Source organism: Thunnus albacares, chromosome 6 (assembly GCF_914725855.1).
Source record: "Thunnus albacares chromosome 6, fThuAlb1.1, whole genome shotgun sequence".
In the NCBI taxonomy this organism is placed as follows: domain Eukaryota; kingdom Metazoa; phylum Chordata; class Actinopteri; order Scombriformes; family Scombridae; genus Thunnus; species Thunnus albacares.
In genome coordinates this window covers 33,645,928-33,664,030 of record NC_058111.1, presented here as the reverse complement: position 1 = coordinate 33,664,030, position 18,103 = coordinate 33,645,928, and the positions used below count along the sequence as shown (strand labels likewise).

Below are 18,103 nucleotides of genomic sequence, written 5' to 3'. Positions count from 1 at the left end.
AAAACTAAGATAACATTAGTGACATTAAGCCTCTTCCGGAGCTTTCAACCATGAGTTTGAGACGACTTTGAGTCAGTTGTAATTATCCATTAAAACTCAGTTAACTGCTAAGTGGACTTTGATTTTAGTTTTGTTGGCCAAATAAAAGTTAATTTGATTTTCTTTGTAACTGTAAAGATGGTTTATGCTCTGCACATTTATTTACTGCAAGATTCATCTTATAACTGTTGGACTCAGGGGATTGTCTGTTTTTGGGGATGGGGATTACCTGGTTTTAAATGCCTCACATGCTGGTTATATGGCATTTCTTTTCAACATATCACATGTTTTATGCCACTTTACCTTCCGATATGACTTAGAATAATATAAAAGAACTTTGAGAAGGGGTGGGTGAATAGCGGGATGGGGGCTCTTCTTAGGGCCTCATAAAGTCCGGGACAGGCCCTGTATTTTAACAAAAGGTCAATGCCAGCAAACTCATGCATTGTCTAACTGAGGTGTGTGTCTTCGATTGTGTGCTTATGGGTTCTAATGCATTATGAGACAGATGTACTTACTAGCATTTTTCTAGGCTTCCAGTTGATGATGACAACATGAATCTTAGTAGGTTATCATCACTGGTTGAAAGCTCCAGAAAAGCTAATAAGTGAATCTTGAGTTTGGTTTAATAAAGACGTTGATGTTCTGCACATTTGTATTCTGGAAAATTCATTTTGTGACTGTTACTGGATTTAATTTGTATTTTCTTCTTCTTTTCTGGGGGTCACCTTGTTTAAATACCTCATATGCTGGTTGTCTTGTGTAACCTTTCAGTCTGGCACATTCCTATTGACACTTATTTTAATCAGTATGACTTGTATATATATATAATAATATTAAATATATATATATATTTGGAGGGATGAGAAGGTGGTGGGTGGTTGGAGGTCTATACAGACTGAATTCTTAATAAAAGGCCAATACTGTAAAGCTCATGTATTAGTCTAACTGAGGTGTATGTTTGACTGTGTGCTTATGTGTTCAACTGTGTTATGAGCATGAGTATGAGTGGGGGGCGGACACTTCTACCCCCCCCCCCCCCCCCCCCCCCCACCACCACCACCGCCACCACCACCAGTGCTCAGACCCCCGTGTTGGGCCCCCAGGGGCCCTAAATCCCCCCCCTGCTCTTCCCTGCAGCCCCCCTCTGACGTGCAGCATGCCAAGGCGAACAGCGCTTTGCCTATGCATTAGCCATCCATTTCCCCCGGCTGACACCTCTCTAACATAAAACCGTAAGGCAGAGGTAAAATATCTCTCTCCTGGCGAAAATAAAGCTTTGTCTGCCTGCTGATCTATTGGATATAAAAATAAAGCCGCGGCTTTGATGCGGGCTTTACGTTATGCGCGCCTTTGCTTTTTGCGCACACAAAAGCCCAATGAAGATGGATAGTGCGGGATTGGCTGCGATGCATCCAGCACAGCAGCATCACTCACTACACTTCTTCCTCTTCTTCTTCTTCCTCCTCCTCCTCCTCTGCTTCCCTCTGTCAGATAATTTTATTTTTACGCAGGCATGTCGTTGAGGACTGGGCTGTTTGTTATTGATCAGTGAATATCGATAATTATGCAGGGATTTCCAACCTAATCGGCTTTGGAAAAGTTGTCCGCGCCTGTTCACATCAGGGGAATCAGAGGCTTCTTTATCCTTGTTTGATTATAGTGTTTTTTCTTTTCTTTTCTCCGGAACGTGAGACATTTTTCATGTATATGTAGACATCTGTGATTTCACAACATTTACTGTACAGGCCTGTGGGTCTTGATGAGGTAGATTCTAATATATTTTCCTTTGATGTTGCTCTTATTGTACAGGCCTACAGCTGCATCTAAGACTTTATTTCACATTAAAGAAATGAGAAGGTGATAAGATACAGGTAGGCCAAAGGTTATTTAGTTCTCCTCTAAAAGTGTAATGCAATATGTGTATAAAAATAGTCTAAATTTACACAAGCAGTCCATTTATTTTAACATCAAAATACTTTTCAAAGAGGCTGAAATGCTTGAATTCTCTGATTGTCTTTCAGGTATATTTTTACTTTTTTTCTAATAAGAGAATTTGAATAAAATCATTAACCAGAGCATAAATCATTTGAGGAGCTTCTGTTCTTCTTCGGCACTTGATTGCAACAAAAAGATTCATGAAATAGTAGAATTTTGAATTTTAGCAGCATTAAATCATATTCTATGACTCCTACATCTCTATTAATTGTAGTATCTGTTCTATCTGTCTTTGATTGTTCTTGTTTTATTTAGGAATTATGAGGGGTTTTTTTGTATGATTCAGATTCTGCTACTCTATAACCCTTTAAGGCCATTTTCGTCTGGGTTCAAATAACTCTTCAACATGCTTTTCCGCAGGGCCTCTTTAGTGTTCCAAAACCGTTTCAGAAAGCAGTAAAATGTAATGAAGTCACTTCAAATTGTTGCTTTTAAAAAGAACAAAATTTTTTTCTCTAGTTTGATTCATCACAATAAGATGAAAAATAGATGTAAGGTAGTTCCTAAATAAACATGTGCCCATATTTTCACAAAAAAACATAAACGTCTCTCTAATATATTATTTTTTTGAAAGTGTGTGTGTATATTGTTAAGCAGCATTCATGGGCCAGTCTGCTCTGCTGTATATTTTAATGCAGGTATCAGCAGCGGCCAGCTCTCCCTCGCTCCATGCTTGCGGGCTTTTTCTTTCAGAGCGCAGAAATCCGCTGCGGTCGCTGCAGCAGCAGCAGCAGCAGCTATCTGCCGCTCTGCAGCCATGCAAGCCCGTCCCCTGAGCATTGGCCAGCGGGCGATAATATCTCAAAGGGAGTGGTTATCGCCACACATTATATTATAATCATTAGTGATCCTAGCCCTTTCACCCCCGACTGCAGAATAAGCGCGGAGTACCATTAATCTAAACTAGGAGAACTGCTTTAGTAGAGGCTGCTTCCCCTGCGCCTTTATGTATGTTCATTTCTCTGTTTGGAGCATTTTCATATAAGAAAAAAAAACTCTTTCTTTCTTTTTTTGAGTTTGGATTCACAGTGAAGGTGTAGGTCTCTTTTGAGGAATTCCACATGGCTCAGTTAGTAGTCTCTCCAGCTGATCTGATGGAAATAATGCAGTTTTTGTCATTTGTGCTATTGATTTAATAGTGCAAATCTTGAAACCTGTGTTCTCTATTTCTATAAATATAATTTTAATAGGTTTTAGCTGCGGACATCTATGGTTTAAATACGGTCACAGATGGATTTTATAGCAGGGAGAGAAACGATAACCAAAAAGATATTGACTATTTATTTATCTGTGTATTGATTTGCTTCCTCGTGAGCTGAGGTTATTTTTAACATTTTTCAAAATTAAAATATATTTTATATATATATATATATATATATCATAAAGATTTGACTGGGAATGGGGAGTGACCATATTGTCTCCTAAAGCTTTAGCCTGACATAACGCCAGCAATAAATTATAGTTAATGATATAATACAATATTAGCAATAATAATGGCAGTATATCATAGGCTAAGCCCTCTCTTTACCCGGATTGAATTCGCCCCCTAGAGGAGTGGCAGGGACTCTAGTGGTGGTGGCTGCGGTGTTGTGGTGATGCTGATGGTGACCTCGGAGTCTCGTGACTCACAACTGTTTTGGACCCCCCGGGCCCCCCAATTCACTGAATCATATGATCTCCTTGAGAAAACACACAGACAGAGAGGACGGTGTTGGTTGTAGCTGTTGGATGGTTCTGGTGGTCGGAGATCATGACAGCCCTCTGAATATCGGCTAGTGTGTGTGTGTGTGTGTGTGTGTGTGTGTGTGTGTGTGTGTGTGTGTGTGTGTGTGTGTGGAGTGGGGGGTTGACTGACTGAGAAGGGACAGCTGTAGGGAGATGATCTATAAATCCCATTGGATTTCTCTCAGCGCAGGCCGGGACCGGAGTTGGAAAGTCTGGAAAATGTTTGCGTAGAGTTGCTGTTGGCTCAATAATCCACGTTGAGTTCACATCGGCATATGTTTGGCTGCTGATCCACAGGAGGAGGAGGAGGAGGAGGAGGAGGAGGAGGAAGAAGAGGTGGTGGGAGGGGAGGACACAGCTCAGCCAGTCGATTGTGGGACTCTGCGTGGCTTTGCGTTGGCTGCTGCAGCCTCCCCAATCATGTGGGTTATACCATTACAGACTCTGAATTTCCCCCCCAAAATCTGTCAGCCATGCAGGGCCTTTTCTGCTGCGTGAGCACCGCGCGCCGGGATGGATGAACGGACAGAAGGATGGATAGAAGAGGGAGGGAGGGAAGGGAGGGAAGGAGGGTCGGATTTCGGTTCTGGGAGTGCGTGATAATGCGGAGAAGAATGATTGACAGACTGGGCAGGGCAGGGACAGGGCAGGGCACCGCAACCTCCCTCCCTTCTCCTCCAACACCCCTTCCCCTACAAACACACTCTCACTTTATAGCAGTAAAGTTTGCGTCAGATGCGCGCGCGCTCCATGCAGTTTGAGCAACCAAGACAAGAGTTGACATATTATGTCATAAATGTTAATGGACAGCACTGTTAACTCATTGTTCAAACAGCTTTCTGTGAGTGAGCGTGTTGCCCCAAAAATAAAACATTTTTTTTAAAGCTTATTTTGTAACTTTCAGATGATGCACGTGCGTTCTGTTGCTGGTTTTCGTTACTGGCAAAAATAATATATTATTCTTCAGAAGAAGAAAATGAGTTTTTCGTTTTAAAAAATATCTATGTGATTTCAAGCAATTTTATTAATTTGGCACATTGACATGTTTGTCGAAAGCAACTTAAAATAAGTGCAACTGACTGAAATCAAATAATTTCTGTCTTATTTCGGCTTCTAATTTTCTCCTTTTAAAAAAAAAAAAAATGCACATTTTGCCTTCAAATTATTTTTCTCATTCCACGTGGTGAAGTTTTCCAAGTAGGAATACAGATGAAAAATTATTTTTTTTAAAAAATGATATTAACTGAGCCAGTTTGACAGAAATGAGGCTGTTTATTTCTAAAATAAACGCATTCATAAGCCAGAATGATCAATGCGCCTTATTATGAATTATGAATGCCAGCGCCTGTTTGCAATATTCCTTTGTAAAAAGAAAAAAAAAAACCTGCAGAGAGGCTGAAACAGCCAGAGCAGAGCAGCGGACCGGTACCCCACCTCTCCACCTCCACACCCCCTCCTCCTCCTCCCCTGTACACTCAGTTGATCAAAGCTCCAGTCGGGGGTGATATTTCTCTCTGTATTACCGGAGTCACGGTGTGTCCCCCCGGCAGCCTGCCCGGCCTCACTAGCCCGGGTTTAAGGTCACACAGCCCCGGCTTTCACAGCCTGGCCACCACGGGGGAGAAAAAAACTAGGCGTAGAAGAAAAAAAATTGCTTTAAATATCGCTTTCACATATTTTAAACACATTTTTTTCTCCCCAGCACATCTAATCACCTGCTTGATTCAGCACTGAGTCTTTATTCCAAAGTCTTCTTCCTCTAGCCGTGCCCCCCATACATTGTTGTGGTGACATTGTGTCTCTAAACTGAGCCTGGAGGAGAAAGGGGAGACAAATAAACGTGTCATGATTAGAATTAATGATTGCATGCATCTTCACAGCCTCATCCATTATCTCAGATTAATTATCTCGCAGTGTACCAGTTCACTTGTCTGCACTTCATAAACCCCAAATCTCCTGGGCTGCTTTACAACACTATGGTCCTGATACAAGAAAATCCTCTTTCTTTACTGTACAGCAGGGCCTGTGGTGTCCACGTGAACACTTTTGAGGAAATAAAGGAAATGTATAGAATTAAAAAAAAGCTAATAACCCTAACCCTTTTACAGTGGAAACCAATAAGAGATCAATCAAATAAAGTGACTTTGACCATTTAGATTTTCATTTTCAGCTACAGTTCTCACTTTGATTTTTATTTCCTCAACAGGCCCTGCTGAAAGGCCTTCTGCCATCAAATCTACCTCCAGTCATTCTGAGATTAAAGCGGGACAAAAAAAAAAGGATAAAAAAACAAGTTTTGTTTTCTTCAACTTGAGCAAAGACGTTGCACCACAAATTCCAATTTACAACTTCAGCCTGCATCAGAATGAAAATATGAGTGAGAATAAAATCTATTGCTAGTAAGGGATTACAGTGGTAAGGTTAAAACCATTTTTTTGCATTTAATAGTGTCTCTGCCTGGAGGGGAGTTGAGATATTTTTAAGCCTATAGCCTATATTTTGATTTCCTTCTATTCGTGGATTAATCTGCCTCCGTGAGCTGGCTTTTCCCCTCTCTGGTTTAAATCAGGCAGAGATTATCCCCACTGACAGACTATCAAGGCATCTTCTACACATGGAAATAACAACAACTTTTGTTGTTTACATGCTGCATTTACAAGTTTGTGTGGTGGTGGTGGTGGGGAGCGCGAGGCCTGCAGACTGCAGGATTTCTGGGTTTGTTTTCAGGTTTTTTCTGCAGGGGAAGAAAGAACAGTGATGGTTTTGTGGTCTAAAAGAAACGTGATATTTCCATTACTGATTGCCCCTCTACACAGAAGTATGGACCGCCCAGTTGTCATGGAGCTCAATGACCCCTCTCTCTCCCTGACTCTCTGATGGAAACCTAACCAGATGCTCAGCAGAACGCGCTCAGACGCACCTTCCACAAACAGAAAAGTGGGTGAAACAGGAGGGGAAAAAAGAGAAGAGGACTAAAGTAGAGCAGGCTGAGGAGGCTGGGTAAGGCGAAAACTAAACAGAGACGTGTATGTTTTAAGTCTTATCTCTTCTTTTCTTCAAGCCAGGAACACATGTCCTGTTGAAGGGGCGCTCCCCAGACGCCGGGAGGCAGCTGGACTGGGACTGCGGGCGTTTTGCATGAGAAGCAGCCCATATGCAAGAGATGCTGGCGGGCTACTGTTAAAGAATAAATATGTGTGTCTGGGACGCTTTTTCAGCTTTTAAAGTGCGTTAAGTGCACAGCTTTTGCGCTTGTTTCAATTTTTAGTCGAGTAAATAAACGCCTCATCCTGTATCTATTAACACTAAAGACAACCGCAACATTTTATTTCTGTAGACTAATAATATTTATGAAACTATTGTCTAACAGGCCACAATGGAACAGTTTATGTCAATAAATAATGCAAACATTAATTACTCCAAACGAGTTTCCTGGCAAATGTAAATCTTGGTTAGATGGTGGAACGAAACGAATTTGTTCAAGCAGCATGTAAACTTTTTTTTCCCCCTCCAGACTAGACAATCTATTGTCATTGAGCAAAAGAAAGAAAAAGGATTCAGGGCCTGTAAATCATCTAAAAAAAAAAAAAGCTCCAACACAAAAGACTTGACTGATCTCTTTGATGGGAAATGACTAATAATCCTGCGGGCTGTTAGGCCCATGGTGTTATTTACTTAAGGTGGGCTTGAAGTGGATTGGACCTCCCCTAATGAATCGTCCGAGGTGTCTGGGCCGCAAGCTCCTGACTGGCTGAGCTGTCAACTTTAGAGCCTTTCTGTCTTTCACTTCCACGCTGCCTCTCCGTCACACCAAAGACAAAACTACTAATGTGTGCTACTGCCGAGGCGCAAGGAAACATTATCAAAGTAAATAAGCACGAGACACTCTGTAGTGCTTCACTGGACGCGGAGAAAAAGGAAACTACCGGTAACAGCATCTCCACAACAGTCACCACACTTTTGCAGCTACCTGCTGTGAAATCAGAGATTTAACTCTCTGAGTGTTGTGAAGTGCAAAGCAGATAAGTAATATTCCATATTTGAACTTACAATTAGTTTATTGATTATATAAGTATTATAAAAAAAAATATTCTCCAATTACTAAACAAATATGTTCAACTTGTGTATCAATTTTCTGGCGCAAAGTAACTTTACATTGGTAAACAGTCTACACAGGATGCACGCCATGCAATATGCGCCTCTAGCTTCTTTTATCCTGCAGACGCCACACTGTATCTACCTGCTCAGATTCCTCCTTCATGTCCCCCTCATGCCCAGAAGACAATTTGCTCAGCAGCTGAAAAGTGGCGGCGTCTCTCTCCCTCCGCGCTGCTCGCCCTCCGCCGCGGCTGCTTCCTCCAAACACATTCACTAACATATGACAGTTTGCAGGGAAATTCTTGACAATTGGTGTCTTGAGTGTGTGGCATAAATAGCAGGCAGAGCCCTCGCTGGGTTATGATGGGGCGGCTTGATGGTTGCTGGCATGGTGCGGCGCTGATTGGTCCGGCCGCGGCCTGACGTCAGGAGGCTGGGAATAAGGCTGGGCTGGAGCTTTAGGAGCAAGACAGTGTACTGGAGACCCAGCGCATCCCAGCATACATACGGTACTGGAGACTGAGGGCATCCCAGCATATATACTGACTACTACCGGAACCCGCCAGCGCATCTCGGCATCACCCGCCACCGCAAGCTAAACATCCAAGGATCATCTGACAGAGCGAGAGAGGGGGAAAACGCTCTTTTTTTAAAAAAAAAAAAAAAAAAAAAAAAATCTTTTGGGTGTGTGATTTTGTTTCTCGCCGGGTTTTGAACAGTGGATACGCTGCCATGTCAGAGTGCACTGAATTATTTATAGGCGTGCGTGTCTTGTTGTGTGACAGCTCTGCCCTAAAACCATTTTATTAGACGCCTCTTCCAGCACTGACTGGCACACGACACTCCTCTCGGCCGATGCGTCACTTCCAAGAGCGCCGGGACAACCAAACTGGCTCCGGTCTTCTCGCCTGAGCTGATCCTCAAGCTTCCTGTGCTGAAATCTACATTTTTTTGGTCGAATTGCGTGTTTTGCCCCGGATCCAATAAAGGACTGATTTATTTATTTTTTCCCTTTTTGGTTTTTACCACCAGTGACAGAGGACGCGGTCGCCATCCCTTCCTGTCTGTTGTGTGTTTTTTTTTTTTTTTTTGGACGCTGAGCCTTTTTACGCATGCAGGGAGAAATCTGTGGTGACACCTGATCGACTGGCTTCTCCGCGCACATTGACCCGGGAGCTCCAGGCGAATCAGGGAGGGAGAGAGCAGATAACTCGGTCAATGCTCGGCCTGCGCTGTTGATTTTGTTTGTGAGTGTGTGTGTGTGTGTGCTTTATTTGTGGGGTCGTAGCCCAGCCAAAGCCATGGTCCACTGCGCCGGCTGCGAGAGGCCTATCCTGGACCGCTTTCTCCTCAACGTGCTGGACAGAGCCTGGCATGTCAAGTGCGTGCAGTGCTGCGAGTGCAAATGTAATTTGACAGAGAAATGTTTTTCTCGAGAGGGAAGACTGTACTGCAAAAATGATTTCTTTAGGTAAGCTCGGAGAAATGACAGCCAAACTCCTCACTAGTGTTTTTTTGTTTGTTTGTTTGTTTATTAATATATCTGCTTTAATGTCAGTAGCTGGGTTGCAAAAAAAAAGATGAATATAGGCCTTTAAGAAATTATATCAAGAAGTTTCAATTTGTTGGTGATGGTGCATCATTGAAGTAGACGGAAAACATTTATTTTTCAGGCATAACATCCCATTTGACAGAAAATGCATTTTTAATCTTCAGCAGATTTAATGTAAATTAAAAAATATATTTTTCTATGTTATTTGAAACTTTTAAAATGCATTTAACAACTATAACTCAACAGTATAATTGCAAGTAATTCACAGAAACTCAGACCGCCTTTAGCTTTATCAAACCAGCAGTTAAAATAAAATAAATACAGGTTTTTTTTTTAAAAAAAAAAAGCATGTAAGCTAAGTTTTTTAAAAGAATGTGTGACTGCACACACAGGACAGCAAGTATTAAGAATGAACGCAGAGTCTCCGTTGTTGTTTTTTTTTAATTTCTTTTCTCTAAATGAATGAATAAAGCAAACTGTCCGTGCCTGTAGGCGTGAATGAGGACTGCAAGGCGATAAGCTTTGATTAGGAGGAGTAATTAAAAGCTTGTTAATTTGGATTCTTATGCAAAACAACAACAAAAGAGGGGCAGCAACATTAAACGCGTGTGCACTCGCTCTTAGCTGGGAGAGAGAGGGTGGTGAGGGGGGGGGGCGGTTTGTTAGGAAATCGAGGAAATCACACTTGGGGTGTTTTTTTTACAGCGTGCAGGGTGCCGGGGGAGCGCACAGGATCAAACCCCGGCCAGAGGAGAGGCAGCCCGGTGTGTTTGCTCAGTCCGACTGAGGAGGACGTGATAAGTGGATTTGAATAGTAAACTAGTTGAAAAGATCAAGTCCACAGACAATGCAATCACAGACGTGCAGTCAACAAGCGGTGCACACCACTCAATACACATTGTTTAACGTTGAAGTCAGTGGCAGAGGCTATTATTTATAATTCCAGGGCAGTGTGCTGTGTTAGAGAAGCCGTATATTTAATGGCTTTCATAGTGTCAAACGTGTTACATGTAGTCTGGAAAAGACTGGAAATATAGAACTAAAAGCAGTAAAAGAAATAAAAAAAAAACTATCAGCAGCTCTTATTTAATATGTCTAAACACAGTCGTGCAATCGCTTCAGGAGAAATTAAATATTTTGTTATTATTATATAAAATATTGATCTTATAGGCAACATTTTATTTTACTATTAAAATATTTCTACTGCGTCTTTTGTAGAAAACGCGCTCGTGCACACGCACAAAGATAATTCTACATTTCAGTCTTTTCATTTTTTTTATCTAAAAACCTCAGTGTTGATATTTATGTTTACCTCCACAAACTACTAAACGCGCTATTTGAAAGTGCGAGTCTTTACATAAAGGTTGTGTCTGAGTAGCTGGAGAACACTTATCACTATTATTTTTTATTTTCCACTTTGTATTTATATTTATTCATGTTGAAATATTGATGAAAGTTTCTAAATTGCGTTTTACAGGGTTTAGACAATAAGAGTGTCTTTATATCTGGATGTCAAATGCGCCTTTTTTCTAATTCTTTATTTTTTCTTCCACTAAAATGTGACTTGTGCAGCTTTTTTGAGTCAACAGTATTTTTTAAATGTTATTCTTTGTCTGTAAAATACGGTGTATTCCTTCCCCCATCACTCCCGCCTTGTTACCAACCTGGCTGGATGTTGATATTATTTAAACGCTTCAAAAAAAAAATGATTTGTGTAAAACATTCTATAGCTTTTTGCTTCTTCTTCTTCTTCTCCCTCCTGCAGGCGGTTCGGCACTAAGTGTGGCGGTTGTTCGCAGGGCATCTCTCCAAACGACTTGGTCCGGAGGGCCCGGAGCAAAGTGTTTCACCTCAACTGCTTCACCTGCATGATGTGCAATAAGCAGCTCTCCACCGGCGAGGAGCTCTACATCATAGACGAGAACAAATTCGTTTGCAAAGACGATTACCTAAACAACAGCAGTGTAAAAGACACCAACCTCCTCTCAGGTAACGGAGGGAGCCCTTCGCTTCGTGCATCGTGTGGGTGTGTTTGTGTGAGCGTGAGGCGGGATAAATTGTGATGGATGTGATGTGTTCAGCCCCGCAGTGGCTTCATCATTTCCATGACTAGGGCTTAGACGCATCCAAGGAGTAGAATTGGACAAAAAAAAACACTCTCCATTGCCTTTGTTGCCGCATGGAATGATCCCAAATTTACAATATTTTCTGTTCTGTTTTTATTTTCTCTGACAGCAGTGAGGACCATGGTCTTCATTTTGGAGTGTAATATATAAGCCTATGTGCTGAAGTGTCGTTTGTTTGTTTATAATTCTTATTTAATATTTAAATCTTTTAGCAACGCGGTAAAGAAGAAGACACATCAAAATTTGCTGCTTTTTATTATAAGAAAAAAAAAATATCCGTCTTTATAACCTGGATCTTCATGGTGTAGGCTAACAAATCATGTACATTTGTATAAAAATGATATTTAAAAAAATGCTTCAAGGAGGAAAAGATTGGACAAAGGTTTTGTGAAAATATAGTTTATTGTTATAAATGCTGGTGGTAGTTTGCATCACCGACTTGAGGTCATAGTTCACCCACCTATAATTGACCACTACATCACTGCTGACACAGTCCACAGTGATAAATAGAGTTTTTTGGGGAATAGGATGGATTTTGTTCTGTTGGTTGTAGCAGCTGTAGTTTTTTCCACCAAATCACTCAAACAATTCAGCTTGTTTTTTTGTTTTGTTGTTTTTTTTTGCAGAATATGTCTGCTTATTCTAATTTTCATATTTCATTCCTGCAGTAACGGCATGCAGCGACCCGAGTTTATCACCGGACTCTCAAGACCAGCTACAGGACGACGTGGTCTTAAAGGACACGGAGATAGCCGCCCTGTCCGACAAGGAAACGGTTAATAATGAGAACGATGACCAGAACCTGGGCGGGAAGCGACGCGGCCCGCGGACCACCATCAAGGCCAAACAGCTGGAGACGCTGAAGGCGGCGTTCGCTGCCACCCCCAAACCCACCAGACACATCAGGGAGCAGCTGGCCCAGGAGACCGGCCTCAACATGAGGGTCATCCAGGTAAAGCAGCATCTACATTAAGCATCCCGAAGGTCCTGCATGCGGCGGGGGTTCCGGGATGTTCTCCTCCTTTTCATTTCACAATGAATTCATTCATTAACAACCAATAGAACAAGATATAAATAACCATTATTAGCTGAAGTGGGTGTTTCTCAAACTGTGGTCCGTGTGATCCCTGACAAAAAATTGTAATTACAGGTTTCACCAGCAACAGTATTTTATCTACAGTTCAGTGATAAATAAACAAAACCTCCAATTCTGCCTGAGATGTTCTGAAATATTATGGAGAGCAGCGGACACCCACAGGTTGAGGAGGTGGACCCGCACCTTTTCTGTTTTATAGGGTGTTACGCGCCCATTAAAAGGTGTGATGTAACAGCTTATATTTTATGGAAAAATGTCCCTGCCAAGCTGCCAGACTGCCATGACCGTGCAGGCCTCATCCCATCAGAGAGGCTCCACCTCCCTCACCATCCGCCCCCATCTCCCCCCCCACCCACCCCCCCATCCACCCCCACCCCCCACCCCCCCCCCTCCTCTCACATCCTTCACCCCTCTTTAAAGGAGGCCTCTTCCCTTCAAACTGCGCGGTCACATTGATTTCATTAAGCCAAAAGATTGGACGACTGAACGAGGTTGATTTGGAAACGGGTAATTTATATGGGTATTTTTGATTCTTGGCGCGCGCGACGGGGCAAAGTCGCCAACTGGCGCCGGGCTGCTGGGAGCGCTGGGAGTCCTGGCACAGCGCTGCCATCACGTTTTGCGACCACATTTAGCCATGCTGTGAGCATTTCCAGCCAAGTGGAAAGGCAGAAATCTGTTTCAAGGGTCTTCAGATTGTCTCCTCAGAACTCTGAATTACAGCAAGGCCGCCTTAAGTTAAACAAGGAGCAACACAGAGCACTGACAATCATCATCATCATCATCATCATCATCATCACTATTATTATTATTATTATTATTATTATTATTATTATTATTATTATTATTATTATTATTATTATTCATAATAATGTAGGTTTTGTGACTATTTTCCTTGTATCATTTACAAAGAGCAATATTGGAGGAATTATTGTAAATCTGCGATTCATGACACAACATGTTATTACACCTCAGGAATAATAGCAGGCCTTCTACAAGAAAGAATAGAATAGGCCCAAAATGACGTGAAAATAGAGCTTTTCTGCGTTTTTATTTTTAATAAATTAGATTTTTTTTGTCTTCATAATGTGCAGAAGGCTGCGGGGCAGAGCTAAGCTTTTTTTTAAAAAAAGGTTTAGCATAGCAGATTAATGGCGATAAAGTGAAAGTGGCGAAGTCCGGGGTATCTAATATGTATGAGCACGAGGGAAAAAGGGAAGAGCGTAATTAAAGGACGGCTGGCCGGCCTATAGATTAGGAAATGATAACCTCCAAGAGCCCGGTAATATATTGGTAACAACCCTCCTATTAAGTATTAATTGGAGATTTTAAGCCCCCGCTGCTGTAGCTTCAGTCGGAGTAAATGGAGGGTTAAAAGATCATTAGGGAGGTTAGATGTGACTCGCGTTCCTGTAACGATAATTGGGGCGCAGTCCTCTCCAACGCACAGCCTTGCGGATTTAACGCACCGGCTCATCACGCTCGCCGCACAACACACAGACAGCGCGGTTATTTACTCTTATAAGAAGCCATAGCGGTGCAGGTGCCAAGGTAAATATGACACCTAATTACACTTTCTCTTATATGGGGTGAATTTACTCAGTGAGGTTTAATAGCATATACAAAAAAAAAAAAAGTACAACATGCCAAATTTGTATTTGTTTGTTTACATATTTACTCATGCCCCAGAACATTTTCGCCACCCCAAATTTAACACCAATGGAGCCATCTTTCCCATCCCATCTATTTCTCCCCCCCTCCTCCTCTCCTCTCATCTCCCGCTCAGAATATTGATGTGCAATCAAAATGGCGTCAGCAGCCTTTTGCACGTTTGCCGGGTGACATGAAGTGACCTGTAAATGTGTGTGTGTTTTGTGTGACCAGGTCTGGTTCCAGAACCGTCGTTCCAAAGAGAGGCGCATGAAGCAGCTGAGCGCGCTGGGCGCCCGGAGGCACGCGTTTTTCCGGAGCCCTAGGCGGATGAGGACGCTGGTGGACCGGCTGGAGCCCGGGGAGCTCATCCCCAACGGGCCCTTCTCTTACTACGGAGGTATGTGTACCATTCACCTCCTTCTGTAAGACAAGTGTCTTTTTTTTATTTCCACTAATTCATTTTTTCATGATGAAACATCCAATTTTAAGCTCATATTCTCTCTTTCTGCACTTTTTTTTCTTATTTGTGCACTTTTGCAAAATGCTCATAAGAAGTTTCATATTTTTATTCATGTTAGTTTAATATTTCCCTCATTTGTTTCATATGTTTTCATTTATTTGTCTGTAATTTCCTGCTGTAGCCTCATGAAACAACTTTCCTACAATTTTATCTTTCAAATGAGTCATTTCATTTAGGTGTCTTTATATAACATGCCAAGATGCCTTGTTAGGCCTTTTCACTTCTTTTTACCTTTCCTAGACTCTTTTCTCAGAGATGATCATGTTAATTCAGTACACAAAAGTAAAATAACACTTATATAAACAAATGCATGCAAAGCAGTGATTTCCCGCTCTTGCTTAAGCAAGTTCTGATATTCAGCAAAGAGGTTCTTTTTTATTTTTTTTAAATAAACTGAACTGCTCTATTCAGTTTGGGTCAACTCATCCAAATCCTTTTGGAAATCAGTGAGCAGTGAGTTAAGTTGAAGTGAACTTAGTTTACGTCTGAGTGATTTGATACCATACTCTTCCTTGCTTTGAAATATCTGATAATTTTCTGAGAATCTGAGAATTTCATTTGTGCTCGGGCCTTTGTCCTTTCTGCTGAAGCAAAAAAGTCTAATAATATTCTGCCGAATTGAAAAAAAAATGGTCTCAGTAGGTAGAATCGCTGATGAAATGGCCCCCATTTTAATTAATTTTGTGGCCACGTTGTTCTCCCCACCCAATTGCAGTTTTGATTTAAGTGTAACGTGCTCTGTGACTAATGTAGCACGGCGAGGGTCTCTCTCCCTCTCTAATACAAATCAAGCTATGTATATTCAATGAATTCCTCAATGTCTCCGGAATTATTTCTGCACACCCATTGTTCTCAGACCTAACGTTGATTTTTTTTTTTTCTTCTTCTTCTCTTGGATCTGCAGATTATCAAAGCGAGTACTACGGCCCGGGAGGGAACTATGACTTCTTCCCTCAGGGGCCTCCGTCGTCGCAGGCCCAGACCCCAGTCGATCTCCCCTTCGTGCCCTCCTCAGGCCCCACGGGCACCCCTCTCGGAGGTATGGACCACCCCCTGCCTGGCCACCACCCCTCCAGCGAAGTGCAGCGTTTCTCCGATATCATGTCCCACCACCCGGGGGACTCTCCCAGCCCGGAGCCTGGCATCCCGGGGCCCCTGCACAGCATCTCCTCTGAAGTGTTCGGCCCCAGCCCGCCCTTTACCTCACTGTCGCTGAACGGCAGCGGATACAACAACCACCTGTCCCACCCGCCCTCGGAAATGAACGAAGGCACCGTGTGGTAGCTTTTTCGAGAGAGCAGACTCTACTGGCGAGAGATTCGGTAACGGAGAGGGTGGTGAGGTTTGGTGGTGTTGGGGGCTGGGTCAAGAACAGGCACATGGATATTGACAGGGTTAGGGCAATGCCATTGAATCATAATTTTTTTTTGTGATTTCATATTTATTTATTTATTTTCCCATTTGATTTGTTGATCTTTTGTGGGGAAAGCGTATCTGGCATAAAAATTATGCTCAAAAACATTTTCTTCAGTATTGTGTTTGGGTGTTTCAATTGCTTCATTTGCCCCCACCCTGAATCCAAAACTGGACTTACAGAAAAAAAAAAAAAAAAAAAAAAAAAAAAAAACTGGGCAAGACTGCTGAACTGCCCCCCCCTTCACCTCCCTTTCTTTGGGCCCCTGGAGCACCCTGTCACCCCTGCTGACTCCTGTCAGTGGCCTAGCATAGCGACCAAACCCCCTAACACTCACCAGTGGGGTAAAAAAACAACCCTTTCGAAATCTCCTATAGTATGTCCCGAACACGAAAAACATCATTAGCTACTGTCAAAGACTTCAATAGCTTTACAGAGAGAGAATAAAGGGGCTGAGGGTTGGTTGTGTGCTGACCTGGCACTGTAGGAAGGCTGAGCGGCGTTCAGACTATGTTCGAGGCACTAGACGTGTCCCTTGTATTTATTCAGAAGCTCCTCAGACCTCTTTGCCTCTCAAGGCTCTGCCATATTGACACTTAACCTTTTTGACACTATGTTTCTGAAGGCCAGAGGAAATGACAATTTTTCCTCCGTCTGGACTATTTGTTTCTTTTTTTTTTTTTTTTTTTCTTTTTTCTTGTCTTGGTTTCAGAATTTCCACCAAATCTGAAGAAGGCTGCCTTCAAAAGGCAAACAGTAAAAACCCTCTACGGATTGCAAACCCTTTATTTAAAATGGAAGTGAACTTGAAATGTTGAAATGAAGTCTACCTTCTAAAAATCTTCTACTGGGGTTCTAAATGGGACTTAGAACAGTCAACTGTTTACGTGATCTATTTAATTCAGGAGTCCAGAAGTCTCGAAAACCATGTTTTAGAACCTCTCGATCCATATAAAAATGTTCCAAGCAACCAACCAAACTTTTGTATTGATTTCATTTATATTGTATGGAGATAAAAACACATTTGCTGGGGTTGTGGTTCACTGTGCTAGTTTGTACAAGATGTTGTTTACAAAAAAAGGTTAAAAAAAAGAATAAAAACAAAGTAGACAGTTGCCAAATAAAAAAAAAAATAGCACAAATACTGTTAAAGTGCTTTGCACCATCATCTGCAGAACGTGTTAAGACAAAATGTAAGTGTTAAAAGGAGTAACTGACTTCTTAATTTTTTAGTCTGCTGACGATACATTCATAAAATTGTTAATATAACATACTTAGACAGGTTTTATTTTTGTGTCTTCAAAGGAGAAAAATCCAAACTATTAAAAATTGATGGTCAAATATGCAGCTCGTAGCTGCTACATCTCTTTGAATATCAAGCCCTCATGGTATGTCTTTTATTGTTCCAATAAACCTAAGCTTATGTGACCTCCAGTGCATATTAGACCATTCACTGTATAAATACAACATGTTGACAAAAATGTGTTTCTAATAAAACTAGAAAATATACTTATGAATTTTTTAACATATTTTCTTTGGAGCAGCTATCTTATAGTATATCCTTACATTACAGTGCATTATGTATCACGTGTATCAGTGTCAGTGCAGCAGTACATCATAGGGCTCTCTGTAAGGTACTTAGGCTATCAGGCCAGTGTCACTCATTTCATAATGAACGCTTTTTGTCTACACGTCTAATTTTCTATTCACTTGGAGTGTGAAATAATTGGCCTTTGCAGACATGGTGACAGGTAAACATTTATTAATTCTGATTAATGGGATTCAAAAACACTGAGTGAAATTGAAATGGCAGTTGGCGGAAAGTGACGAAAAGACACACAAAGAAAAAAATTGAGTCAGAAGGAGAACTCAGAAGCTTTTA

General features: G+C 41.7%; 1 protein-coding gene across 1 annotated transcript; it reads left to right on the top strand.

Annotated features, from left to right (window-relative positions):
- Positions 1-8,273: 8,273 nt before the first annotated feature.
- lhx1a (LIM homeobox 1a) lies at positions 8,274-17,683 on the top strand. The gene is made up of 5 exons (XM_044354320.1): positions 8,274-9,331; positions 11,178-11,401; positions 12,207-12,490; positions 14,519-14,684; positions 15,712-17,683. Exons 1-5 carry the CDS (start codon positions 9,162-9,164, stop codon positions 16,089-16,091), a joined length of 1,224 nt encoding a protein of 407 aa, XP_044210255.1. The 5' UTR covers positions 8,274-9,161; the 3' UTR covers positions 16,092-17,683.
- Positions 17,684-18,103: the final 420 nt, after the last annotated feature.

Coding starts and splice junctions, on each gene's coding strand:
- lhx1a (XM_044354320.1), top strand. CDS start 9,162: ATGGTCCACTGCGCCGGCTGCGAGAGGCCTATCCTGGACCGCTTTCTC. Junction 11,402..12,206: donor AGACACCAACCTCCTCTCAG/GTAACGGAGGGA, acceptor TCATTCCTGCAG/TAACGGCATGCAGCGACCCG. Junction 12,491..14,518: donor TCAACATGAGGGTCATCCAG/GTAAAGCAGCAT, acceptor TTGTGTGACCAG/GTCTGGTTCCAGAACCGTCG.